Source organism: Mchenga conophoros, linkage group LG23 (genome assembly GCF_057382185.1).
Source record: "Mchenga conophoros isolate Kocher_MC1m ecotype Shallow Benthic linkage group LG23, M_conophoros_male_GT1.1, whole genome shotgun sequence".
NCBI lineage: Eukaryota > Metazoa > Chordata > Actinopteri > Cichliformes > Cichlidae > Mchenga > Mchenga conophoros.
Window position 1 is genome coordinate 15,721,322 of NC_140547.1, and position 13,449 is coordinate 15,734,770.

General features: G+C 39.8%; 1 protein-coding gene and 1 long non-coding RNA gene across 2 annotated transcripts in view; both read right to left on the minus strand.

The window, feature by feature from the left end:
* Positions 1–454, minus strand: part of slc1a7b (solute carrier family 1 member 7b) — a 48,836-nt gene extending 48,382 nt beyond the window's left edge. The window contains exon 1 of the mRNA XM_085266547.1: positions 113–454. Within this exon, the coding sequence (XP_085122673.1) occupies positions 113–253 (141 nt within the window). The 5' untranslated portion in view covers positions 254–454. The remainder of the gene's footprint in view (positions 1–112) is intronic.
* Positions 455–2,399: 1,945 nt separating this feature from the next.
* On the minus strand, positions 2,400–5,705 carry LOC146546917 (uncharacterized). The gene is made up of 2 exons (XR_014890832.1): positions 4,242–5,705; positions 2,400–3,715 (listed from the first exon to the last, which is right to left on the minus strand). It is a non-coding gene; the product is annotated as an uncharacterized LOC146546917 (long non-coding RNA).
* Between the last annotated feature and the right edge of the window lie 7,744 nt (positions 5,706–13,449).

Genomic DNA, 13,449 nt, shown 5'->3' on the forward strand with positions numbered 1-13,449 from the left:
ATCATTTTCTCAATTTGATGAAAACAGCAACCTTATGTCTTTGTACTGAGTATACATACAGGGTTCTCTCTGCATGACGTCACACTGAGTCAAGGGGAGGAGACACACTGACCTGCTCCGTGAGACGCCGTGTCCTCAGGAAGAAACCCAAAAGACATCCAATGACCACAGCCATTACTGACATGATGAGGAGCCCGTTCTGCTTGCAAACATTCTTCACCCTCACCCACACTGCATCCAAAGCCATGGCCATTGTGAGTCACCTGTCGTCTGTCCTCTCAGCAATCCATAAATATGGCCCAACCAAAGCTTTAAACTCCAGGTGTAAGAATGAAGGAAAAATATAAAATGAATGAAGAAAATCTATGCAAAATATCCACTCCTCTGCGACGTTTTAAAGCACCTTTGGGCTCAGCATTCCTCTTGTCTTTACGCTGCAGCAATCTGCACTAAGCTAAGAGGATCCTCTCACTTTCCAGGCATGTCCTCCCATCCTGCCCCACCCATCAGCATCCCTGTGTGGGCTGACCCACTGTGAGTGGGTGGGAACAGCTGGCAACCATGTCACAGGGGGTTAAAGATTCCCAATCCTGTTATAGTGCAACTGTATTAAATAGGTCTGAAGCTGGATTAAAAGTCCATGAACAATTTGACAAAGGTTAGCAGAGTAACCTTACGGACCCTCTGAGAAAACAGGGGGATATGTCTCACACACAGTGGTCATAGAACTGCTTTTTGAAAACTTTATGTTGGCTAAATCAGCAAAGCAGAATTCATGATGATCCTGGGGTTTGCAACCCAGTATCACCAAGAACAATGCTCATACAGGATTTTGGACAATTTGCTTCCAAACCTTGTCACCATTTTACTATACCCAAATAAGATCTTCCTCAACCTTAAACAAATTCAATGAAGATGTTTTAATTAACAATTTTCACTATTTGGGCATTTGTGCCATTTGTGTCAGTAAATGAACTACACTAATCTCTCATATCATCTAACAATGTTATTTCAGTTCCCTGAGGTTTGTGGGCATCCATTTATATACCACTCTCTTAAGGTCTTAAGCATCTCAGTCAGGTTTAGGTCTGGACGTCTGACTGGTCCATTGGAACATCTTGATTCTTCAGTCATTCTGTTCTGCTGTGCTTTGGATTATTGTCCTGTTTCATGACCCAGCTTTGGCCTAGTTTTAGCAGACCGACAGATGGCCTCATATTCGACTCTAGAATACTTTTGTAAACAGTGGAGTTTATGGTTCAACTCAGCGACTGCCCAAATCATCAGCCCTCCAACACCCTACTTGGCAGCTGGTAGGACATATGGTAAATGGAGTGATTCTTATATAGCGCTTTTCTACTCTCCTGGAGTACTCAAAGTGCTCTATACAACATGCCTCATTCACCCATTCACACCCACTTCTATACACAAGTGCAAACTAACCTGCATTCACACTCCGATGAACGCATCGGAGGACAATTTGGGTTAGTATCTTGCCCAAGGATACTTGACATGCAGACTGGGGAAGCCAAGGATCGAACCACCGACCTTGCGATCAGTAGCTGATCTGCTCTACCACCTCAGCCACAGCCACCCAATCTCATCTGTCCTGATGTCTTCTGGTTTCTTCAGATACAGCTTTGCCACTCTTAGCCATGCTGCCACGTTCCTTTTTAGAGAGAATAGGCTTTCTCCTGGCAACCTTTCCAAACATACCACATCATACGTATTCAGTTTCCTCTTAACTGTATGTTACTTCTAAGATGCTAAATGAGGCCTGTAGAGTTGAGACATATTTGTCTTGAATGTTTTCCACTTATTAATAATCATTCTCACTGGAGAATCGTGGACTAAATTGTTTGGAAATGATCTTATAGGCCTTCACAGACTGATGGGCTGCAGCACTTGCTTCTTAAAATCACTACTGATCTCTTTTCTCCTTGGCATTGTTTTAATGCACACCTGAATGCTGGAGCTCAGAAAACTGCCAAAACATCTGCTTTTATAGAGGTTTCACACTTTAGATGCCGATGAGCATTTAATCAAGTGCATTTGATTATCAGCTCTTGTCGCTAGTTACTTAATTTCCTGAGAGCAGAAGGGGTGTAATTAGTTTTTCACGCACTGCTTTTAGCTTAGTTTTTGTTAAATAAATAATTATATCATGTGATAAGTCATGTTTTGTAGCTTATCTGAGGTTATATTTGAAGGAAACGGTTTCCAAGGCCTAATCCGTGGATCGACTTCCTTCGAGGCGTGGACGTCTATCAGCAGAGAATGTCCCTTAGTCTGTAACACAGTCAAATATATTCTCAAGCAATATTCAAGCATGCCATTCAGCGTGTTAGTACGAGCTCGGGAGCAGCTTGGGAGAACAAGAAAACAGAGACTGCTTTAGATTGTCTTCCCAAATTGACTCAACTTTATTCACAAGTACAACAGTTTATATAGAGGGTAAAATTCATGAGACAGCAGATTATCAGTTTAAACCAGTACAGACCAAGATAAGGGAGCGTCTTCCTGCCCTTGGGTGAAGAAGCATCCTTTGTGTAGTTTATTAGTTCAGCTACAATTGTGATTATCTCAGCGACATATTTTCAAGGCACAAAACAAAGAGTTCTTTCATTAGTGAAATCTGAAACAAACCATTTGGCCTTCAACAGGCGTCTAAAAGATTAAGAAACTAATGTAGCTGAGGGAGTGATCTCTGTGGTATTTCAACCTTGTACCAGCCTGTGATTCTCACACATCAATTCTTGGGTCAAAGAGAAAAATAACTAAAACAAAGGGGCCTTATTGAATGACAGAGTTTTCCTGCATAATGTCACTATAAAACAATATCCAGTAAATGCTACCATGGTACTAAAATACCTAACAGTTCCCCTCTTTTATTATTTTTAAAAATAATAACTCAAATAGAAAGGAAAAATCACAAATGTAATAACATAATATAAAAAGCAAATCATAAAATGTAATAGTTCACAACCTAATGTTCAATATACACATCAGGAACATCATTGGTAACATCTGGCACATCCTCAGGATCAATTTGTGCTAATTGCAAATACATTGAAGTAGCTGTACTAGTAGCTATATGGGTTATCATTGAAAATGTGGCTTGCAGAAATTTGAACAGGGTTGCACTTTACAATACGAAATAGTAAATAAAAATCCTAAGGTTAATGCAGTAGATATGATTAATAACCTAAATATATAAAAAAGACAGTTCTTTAGTCGTCTTCTGGCCTGGTCCCAGGTTCGAGAGACACCGTATAAGCGTCGTGTGATGACAATGGGCATTTCATTTTCTCCATTATCAGGATGAAACGAGTCTATCTTTATCAGGTTAGACATTGTGTGGTACTCTAGGCTTTCTGTTCCTGCTGGATGTTCGAGTACCTTGTTGTTGTTCTTTCAGGCGTTGTGTGTTAATCAGTGATTGTGTGTGTGTAGGTGGATTGGATCCAGGCGTTGGCTCGCCTGAGTCGTCATCTACTTGATCCGACGCCTTAGGTGGTTTGGTGGGGCTGGTCTTAACCCTGCTGGCATGAATCCACTGAGGTTGTCCATCTGTTAGGATGCTGGTTCTCGTCACTGCAAGTACAGTCTGGGGGCTGGAACACGCGGCCTCCCCGAGTGCCCTTGGTTTTAGTGACTTTACCAACACCGCATCTCCTGGTTTCCACGGATGGGTTGGATCTATGGAAGGGAGAGGCTGAGAGAGACAAACTTTCTGATAGTTAGTATTCAGTGTTTCTACCAGGTTATGAACATAGTCAGACAATGCAGTGTCTATGTCCCCTTCCAATAGCGGTGCCCCTCTGGAGGCTGACCATGGTGTTGGAAACGGTCTTCCCATGATTATTTCAAATGGAGATAATTTGGTTGCTGCGGATGGAGTCATTCTAATCTCGCAGAGGATTTGAGGAAGTAGTTTGATCCAGGTCATTCCTGTTTCTATCATTGCTTTAGTCAGGCGATTTTTTATGGTCCTATTCATTCTTTCTACAACTCCTGAACTCTGAGGGTGGTATGGCACATGATATTTCCAGTCTATTGCTAGAGTTTTAGCACACTTTTGAATTACTTCTGATGTGAATGAAGGTCCTCTATCACTGTTAATTTGGTGAGGTATTCCAAATCTGGGTATTATTTCATTGCATTCTATCATATATTTTTTACAGGACTTTTTAATCAGCCTACTTTCCTTATCACAAATAGTATTTAACATTTCTACTGACCTGTTTTCTGGCGATAATCGTTCGGGATAGGGCTCCGGAAATACATTAGGATGCATTAAAGTTATAGTTCTTAAGTTCGAGACGAAATCAGTCACGTAAGCACTTCCGCATGTTCTGGATACGTAATCATGGAAGTCTTCATTGATTCGCGAGCGTGGGTTAAACGTAACCGGAAGTGGGAGTCGTACTGAGCCGCTATTTGTGATTTTATATTTTATTTTTTTCGGTTTTACAGTTAATTTTGAGTTTTTATCGGACCCGTCTAAGGTCTTTGAATTATTCTGACCCATGGTCAGTGATTTCCAGAGGGGTTTAGGCGCTTGAAGGTTTTAAGTTAGTTTTTATTTTGCTGTGGCACACCTGAGGTTACTTGATTTTTTTGCTAGCAATTTTATCTTTTTAGTGAGCAACTTCTCACTTTTTAACGAGCAACTTCTCGTTTTATGACCCCAGGCAACTTCCTGTGTCCTTTCTGCTGGTGAGCAACTTCTTAGTTTATGACAGCAGGCAACTTCCTGTGTTTCTATGTGGGCCACTAACGAAGGCTCCTCAGCGTATCCCACTTGTTACTATGTGGGCCACTGAAGAAGGCCTCGTCAGCGTATCCCGTTTCTATGTGGATCACTGAGAAAGGCATAACACAGTCTTATAAAATAAAAGACGAGTGCCTACCTTCGTCAGGATCCCACTTCTGACACCAAAATTGAAGGAAACGGTTTCCAGGGCCTACTCCGTGGATCGGCTTCCTCCGAGGCGTGGACGTCTATCAGCAGAGAATGTCCCTTAGTCTGTAACACAGTCAAATATATTCTCAAGCAATATTCAAGCATGCCATTCAGCGTGTTAGTACGAGCTCGGGAGCAGCTTGGGAGAACAAGAAAACAGAGACTGCTTTAGATTGTCTTCCCAAATTGACTCAACTTTATTCACAAGTACAACAGTTTATATAGAGGGTAAAATTCATGAGACAGCAGATTATCAGTTTAAACCAGTACAGACCAAGATAAGGGAGCGTCTTCCTGCCCTTGGGTGAAGAAGCATCCTTTGTGTAGTTTATTAGTTCAGCTACAATTGTGATTATCTCAGCGACATATTTTCAAGGCACAAAACAAAGAGTTCTTTCATTAGTGAAATCTGAAACAAACCATTTGGCCTTCAACAGGCGTCTAAAAGATTAAGAAACTAATGTAGCTGAGGGAGTGATCTCTGTGGTATTTCAACCTTGTACCAGCCTGTGATTCTCACACATCAATTCTTGGGTCAAAGAGAAAAATAACTAAAACAAAGGGGCCTTATTGAATGACAGAGTTTTCCTGCATAATGTCACTATAAAACAATATCCAGTAAATGCTACCATGGTACTAAAATACCTAACAATATTTACCTCATTTTATTTTTTTTTCTTGTCCTGATAAGTAAAACCTTAAGCTCTAAAGAGGGTATACTTAATTTGTTTTTCTACCATTGCTTGTGTTTGACATATTATATATTATATATGTGTTTGGATATTTAAGAAAATAAAAAGACATTTCTTCATTACCTGCCTGTTGGAAGGAAACAAGAAGTAAAGAAAAGATGCAAGCAAGTGTAGAAATTGAAGCGAGATGTTAACATAGACAAAGCGTGCACACTAAAGAAGGTGTTGTACCAAGAAGAGATACCTAAAGCAAGGCAGGCGATCACAGTGGAGTGAAACACACAAGGACAGGAAGTGAAGACTTTACCAAAACCAAGTGAGGTGAGTGAGTCAAAACAAAAGTGTGTGGGGCCTCCCTGCTGCTGCGGAGTCGGGGTGGTCTGCCTCTCCCCACCGCAGGGAAAAGGGTAACACCACCTGGGTCTGGGTGCAATTCCCCCCTCCAGGGGCAAGGGTACCTAGACCCGGTTTGTAGAGTACGCTTGGGGAGTGTGATTGTGTGTACAGCGTCTCTTTATGTCTGTCTCCACGTTGGTTGAGTGTGGAGTGAGTGCATATGAGAGCATGAGGGTGGGAATGGATGTTTGTGTCTGTGTGTGCCTGTATGTCTGTGTCTATATGTCAGGTTGGGTATCAGACGCCACCTCTCTGGGGACACCTCAGGCCCTCCAAGGTTTGGAGGCCTATCTCCACCCACCACCACTTCCCCTGCCGGTGGCGGACTCCCTCAGGTGTCGGTGTGTTGGTGGTTCTTTGTGTCTGGGGGTGGGCGTCCGGGTACACACCGGCTCACTCCTTGGCGGCCGCTTGTCGGGGCCTGGGGCCTGGGGCTCGCTCGGGCCCCTTTGGAGGTGGGGTGCCCCCGGCCTCTCGGCCTGGGGCTCGGTCACTCAGGCGCAGCTGGGGGCCGGCGGAGCTCACGGGCGCGTCACTGCAACTCCCCCTGACTTCTGCTCCGCGGCTGCTGGGCGAGCCCTCATCTGGGACTCTCCTCGGCTCTTACTGGAACAGTGGCGCGGCTGCCCCTCTGTTGGTCTTCCATGGTCTCTTGTGTTCTGGGGGCCTCTGGATGTCTGGAGTTTTGATCTCCTCCATACCCGCTTCACACCCTGGAGGACGGGGCTGTGGCCCCCCCACACTCCCTAGCAGATCATTACATGGAGAAACCTTTGGAATGCAAGCATGCTGATCCACACAGGTATGCACACATGGGTATTCACAGACGCGGACTAAAGCTTTCTTGGCTGCTGCCTCAAAGCACACTGTGCGCTGTCTATCTTGCGTGCTGCACAATATCGTTTATTATTTAGTAAATATTGATATCTATGACTAGCTAGTTTATTGTGATGGTGCTTTGTTTTCTCTATCATTATGTTACTCTTTGTTGTTTGCTGTCTCCTCTGTTTGTTTTTTTTGTTTGTTTTTTTTTTTTCTCCATACAGGTGACCCAGGAGTTCTTTTTTTTTTTTTTTCTCTCTCTTCCCCCCCCTTCTCACCGTCTCTTCTCCCCTTTGGTTTTCTTTCTTTCTCTCCCCCTCTTTCTCTCATTCATTCCCCCTGTCCTATTTATTAAAAAAAAAAAAAAAAAAAATGACAAAGGATGAACTGAAGCTCTGCCATCACGTAATGTCGCATACTGCTGTTTCTGATGTCATTTAAAAAAAAAAAAAAACAAAAAAAAACAAAAAAAAAAAAAACAAAAGTAAAAGGAAAGCAAAAAGGAAATGAAACAAAGAAGAAGATGACCTTGGGAGCAGGATCAGGTGTGATAGTCTAATCCTCAGGATAACAGCTGCGATTTGCTACTTAACCTTCTCTTAGAAAAAATTACTTTGACATGATTAAGAACAAAGAGAAACTATTTTGTTTAAAATCCACATCTCATTCTTTCATATATAATACATTCTGAATATATACTATATACCCCTCATTAAATTACAATTCAAGTGAAATTAATTTCTAACCTCTTTTTTATCTCTCGAGCCATGCCAGGCAACTTCTGGTGAAGCACAGAATGAATTTTGAGAAACAGTTAAATGAGGCATATAATTCAAGTTCATACAGAGGTCATGTTCAGCTATTATCTCCTCAAGTTTTCCGACTTGGCTGTCATCTTCACTCTTCTCATGCAAGTACATGGAGCACTTCTATCCTATTTTAAAATCGGGGTATATTTTTGATTATTTCTATTTAATACAACCCTCTCTGAAGGGATAACTTGATTGAAAAAGTCACACTATTGTGACTTTGGCCCTGTCTGCTTTCACTGAAGGTGATAATCTGAAGAGCTGCTTATTGTGTTGTTGGTTTGCTTCTCTGGTCATCATTCAAATTCAAAATTCAATGAGAAAAACAAGTGACTAGGATGACTATAGAACTGGTGAATAGGTCTAGCAGGCAGACAAACCAAGGGCAGTTTATGTAACTGTGTCCGTGCTTTGCAGATGAAGTACTTCATGGTATGGTATATCTGTCATTTAAATAGGTCTGTCATATTTTTACGTAAACCTGGAAATAATCAGAAAGTTTAGATTCATAAACAAAAGAAGGAGAAATATTTCTGATTCTCTGCTGCATTTCTAGGCCATCAATAAGCAGATGTGTGACACTGGTCATGTCTCAGTCAATTTTACTAACAGCTGCATTGAGATGATAATCAGGTGGACTTAAACGACTCATCAGAGGCTTGCTGGGGGAAATCAATCTGCAGCTTAGCTCACCTGTGGCTTGTTAAAAAATAAAAAGTTTTACTGCCGAATGTTGGTTTGAATGACACTTTGAATGAACATTTTCTCTCATTGGTTATGTGACTTACTTTGTCAGCTCATATTAAAAAGGTGGCACACAAAGGATGGCGCTCACCTAGATCTAGCACTTGCACGGCACAAAGGTCTGTTCAATGCACCATGATTTCATGCCGCAAAAAAGGAGAAATAGTTTTGCTATGCTCTGTTGGAACTGAATGCATTCGTGTTGCAAATACAACCTCATTTACAAGCACATTAGAGATTTAGTACCACCGCTACAGTGGGAAAAAGAACTGAAGTGTTTTTGTTTTTCTGAGTACAGGGTAGCAGAGGCTAGACTGAAGGTTTCCAAGGTGGCAGATTAAAAACACACAATGTGGAACTGTTGTACCATAAAAAGGCCAAGTACAGTTTGCTGAAGGTAAAAGAGCTTGTTAGCCAGTTCTGCTCTGAGAGCACGAAGGTCAAGAAATATATAAAGGTCTTTGATGTTTTGCATATTCACAACTATATGCATGTGTTTCTTCTGTATTTAAGTGTGTTTTAAGGTTATGGGGAATAAAAGTAACCTTGACAGGTGTTTATCAGATGCCTCTTGCTCTGGCTTTTCAAGTTGAAATTGGCTGAAGGATCTCCAGTCTCTTTACATCACACAGAGCCATGAGAAAAAACTGTTGGAAACAAAGCATTAAGAGCACCCTCAAACCTGTTGTTGTTGTTGTTATTATTATTTTACTTACTTTACTTCACATTTAAAATCCTGCCATGTTTGATGTATAAAATCACCACTGTAACTGTATGTATAGAAATAGAAATTATAGAAATTAATTTAAAAAAATCAAGCTCCTTTGACTACGATGACCTGGATGACTGAGAACCTTCACAGACATAATAAAAAAAAATATTCTTTCTTTAATAGCAATGAAGGTATAGCATATACAGCCAAGGCACTAATTAGTTTCAAGAAACAAGTTGGAAACTATGAATGCTTCGTATCAGCCACAATTAACGATCTGAGTTTTAAGTGACAGGAAGAGATCATTAAAGATTGGTAGTGACACACCTGACAGCAGGAAGTCCTTCCTGTCAGCGTTAAAGCTGACAGATTTGAGAGAACTAGAATAAAATTCAATTAATAAAGCGTCTTTTCAGATTCCAGAAATGTTTTGATGCACTGATGATGACAGAATGAGTCGTTTGTCTCATTTTTAATTATTGTAAGTGTGATTCCACAGTTTGGGATAAACATCAGGATTTGTCTTATTTGGTCTTTGTCTGAATAAACATAAACTGTTAACATGCCTGATCTGTGTATTTTATTTTTGTAACATACAATTTCAAAATTTACAACATTGTTTTGTCATATGCTTTTTTGTCAAACATGTCGTCATATGGAGCTGCACCACCATGCTGCTATTTACATATAGATCTAGATATATATAGATCTGGCTCTAAATAAATAGGTATAAAAATATAGATTTTCTGTTTGTCTATCACATACTCAAGAAGCTATTTATAAATAACTTTGGGTATGTAGTCGACTTCAGTTAATCCATCGATGTATGTGAGTGATGTGGGTCAAACACCAGTTGCATAAAATTACTAGTCAGGAAGCATAATTCAGTGGGAAATGAAATGGGATTAATGCATTTATACAACATTATGGTGACAGGTTAATTGCTATTGACTTCTGTCCCATAATTTGGGATGACTCATTTCCGAGCATCCTGTTTGTGTTTTCATTTTATTCTACAGAACAAAGCGCATTCAAAGAGGCCATGGATAATGAGCTTTGGGGCTTAAGCTTATTTTTTGATATTTTGGACTTTACCCTACAAAGGTATGGTACCACTAAAGTGATGTTACTCTGTATTGTGGAGGTTTAACGGAGCTGGGTAGCCACATGCACAATTCTTCCATATTAAATTTTTGCCAAGCTTTTCTTAAAATATAAAGCTGTATTCAACTATTTCTATAATCAAAAACTGCAGTTCACCTTCTGTAGTCTGCTCAGGCTGAATCAAACAAAATTGTACCAGATTCCAGACAGAGCGGAAACTTCTTTTGTTCTCAAAGAATATTCTGTAATTTCAATTATGTGATAAAATTATGTTTTATCTCAGAGGACTGCAGCTTACAAAAGACCCTGTAAAGGTAGGAATCTTAGCCAATAATGAACGTTGTATGGAAAAGATATGGGACTGGTCACATTTGTCACATTTGGTAAGTATCCCATTTCCATTACCTGTGGGTGCTATATGCCTGCCCAATACACCTGACCTTTAACACAGAGTTGGGATTAAGGAATATGACAAAAATCACTCAGGAATAATAACTCATTCCATGTAGTTTACTGTATGTGCAGAGATTAAGTGTTTTGGCCACTGGTTAGTTAATTATTTTGTCACTTGGGAGGGAAACTGGCAACAGCTAATCCACTGGGTGTCTGGTTCAGAAGTGCAAGTGATTAATTTGAAAATAATTTGTTTCCTGTTCAAACAACAAAGCACTTTTAGAGATAGAAGGTGGTTGACTAAGGTGTATTGTGACAGTTTGTCAGTAAGGTTAAATGTTAAAAGTGTTCTGGTGTCCAGTAAAGAACATTTTTACTGTTAACTGGTGTTGATCCAGAAAGCTGCAGCTGTGTGAAATAGCAGTCTCGTTACTTGAAAGTAACGAAGAGCAGTAAGCCTTATTTTTTATTGGTTTTGGTGACACACCCATCCGTTTCTAGTAAGAGGAGAACTCTGATAACTTTGTGATAATAAAAGCTAAAATTTAAACACATAAGAAGGCAGCCATGAACAGTGATAGATGATGCATACAATGTACAAGCACGACACACTGTAAAATGTGCTGTGTATTTTACAGTTTTGTACTGTTCTTCTAGAATATCATTAAATTCACATAAATAGACTGATTTTACATTTCAAATGTAAATTAACATAAAATCACTGTAAATGTAATAAAACATAATTTTCTTGTTTTTTAAATGCATCTGTCTGTACATATGCATATTTAGATTGTTAAAATACTTTCACAAATGTATCATAATTTCACAAATATTTGTCCGTTATTTGAAAGATTGAACTGTTAAATTCAAATGTAATGCTTTGGAAAAATATATAAAATGATTCTTATAAACTTTTTTTACATCAAATAATAATTATTATTATTGTTGTTATTTAGGGCAATCGTGGCTCAAGTGTTGGCAGTTCGCCTTGCAATCAGAAGGTTGCCGGGTCGAGCCCCGGCTCGGACACTCTCGGTCATTATGTCTTTAGGCAAGACTCTTCACCTGCTGGCGATGGCCAGAGGGGAATTGTAAAGCGCTTTGAGGGTCTCAAAAAGCGCGATATGAATGCAATCCGTTATTATTTAAACCAACTGTTAAATGTATATTTCTGTACATTTAAGTATTATTATTCATATTGCTGCATTCATTGATCTTGATTATAGGTAATTTCATTGTTTAATCGCATTAAAATGTACCTAATTTAATGTTTAAAATCCCATGTAAAATTAGGGCAACAAACTGTATTGTCATTACTGAAAATAACCGTATTTCAGAAAGTTATTTTCTGTTATTTTCTGGTATTATTTTGGCGCCCCAGCTGCTGGAATATTACTGCTTTTTTAGGATTTTTTTTTTACGGTGCAGTGCTTTGGTCAAGGTTTGGTGTATTTTATACAGAAAAGGGTACAATCTGATAAATTAGCTTTTTAACAGAACTATTCGCTGAGCTAAGAGCCCACTTAGTTTTCTTACCTATACTTGTACTGAGAAACGAAGAAGTTAAATCAAGCCAGTGTTCACAGATAAATGATTTTGAATGTGCAGTCATTTAAAATAATGTGATAGTCTAAAAGGCTTAGTTTGCCTCTCTGCTTACATCAGTCAAAACAAAAATACATTGCCCGCTATTAGAATAGATTTTCAGATAGTTATATAGTGTTGGTTTACCTGAGGCTCCAGGTCCTCCACTCTCGTAACATTATTCTTACAAAGCTGTTGGAAATCCAGGCTGCCGGCAGTAATCGAACAAGAAGCATTTTAGCTTATTTTTGTATAATTGTTGTCTCAATTGTTTTACAACTAAATTAACCAAATTGTTGTTTTTTGCTTAATCAGTTGCACTGTAAGAAGCATGCTATATAAACATAATTCCTTAAAAAGACAGTATTAAAGTCTAAATGTAATTTAGTAATCGTAACAGAGCAGTAACAACGTATCTTCTTCTCTGTCTTGGTATATTTTTTTCAAAATGTGACATCTTTCTTTTAAAAATCACCTCAGGATGACCTCAGTGCTGCCGTTTCTGGGTTATGTATCTAAAAGGCAGCATGGAATTGCTTTGAATGGAATTTGCTCTCGCTTTGAAGACACACTCCCGCTGTGTGTTTGCACAACTCCAGCCCCAAACTTCTGTCTGCTGCAGAGATTTGTTTTAATTTATTTATTTCCCCCCGGTAGGAGTTTTAATTTTTTTGTTGGCCCAAAGCTTGAGTGATTCAGGTCGCTTTGTCCGTCACAGTCTGTCCTCATGACGTGGCCATGTGTGCGGTAGTCAGGGCACACAGAATCAGCTGCCAGCTGAATTCTCCCTATTTTGCTGTACATTCCTCGTGGGTACACCGTGATGAAGAACCTTATGGGAAAAAAATGTTGCAGATGAGAAGAGATGCAGTGTTTATGCATAACTAGACTCATTTCCCCTCCTTTCTTATTTGTGGAACACATGAAGGCTCATGAATGAATTTGAGCGCTTTGGCGTGTTGTCTATGTGTGCCAGGGAAGAGCTCCATATGTGTGAGTAAAGTATGTGCTCATGCTGGAATCACATGTTTTGCCAGACTCCATGGTCACTAATCCCCCCTTTTTTGCCAATATTTCCACTCTATCTGGTTTCATCAGGCAGGGATTACACAGGATTAGACAACCTCCCAGAAGCTGACATGCATTCATTCATTAAAAACCCAAATGGCATTGCTCACTCAGCTCTAATTCAACCAAAATGCACCAATTACAACACAACCACTGGCG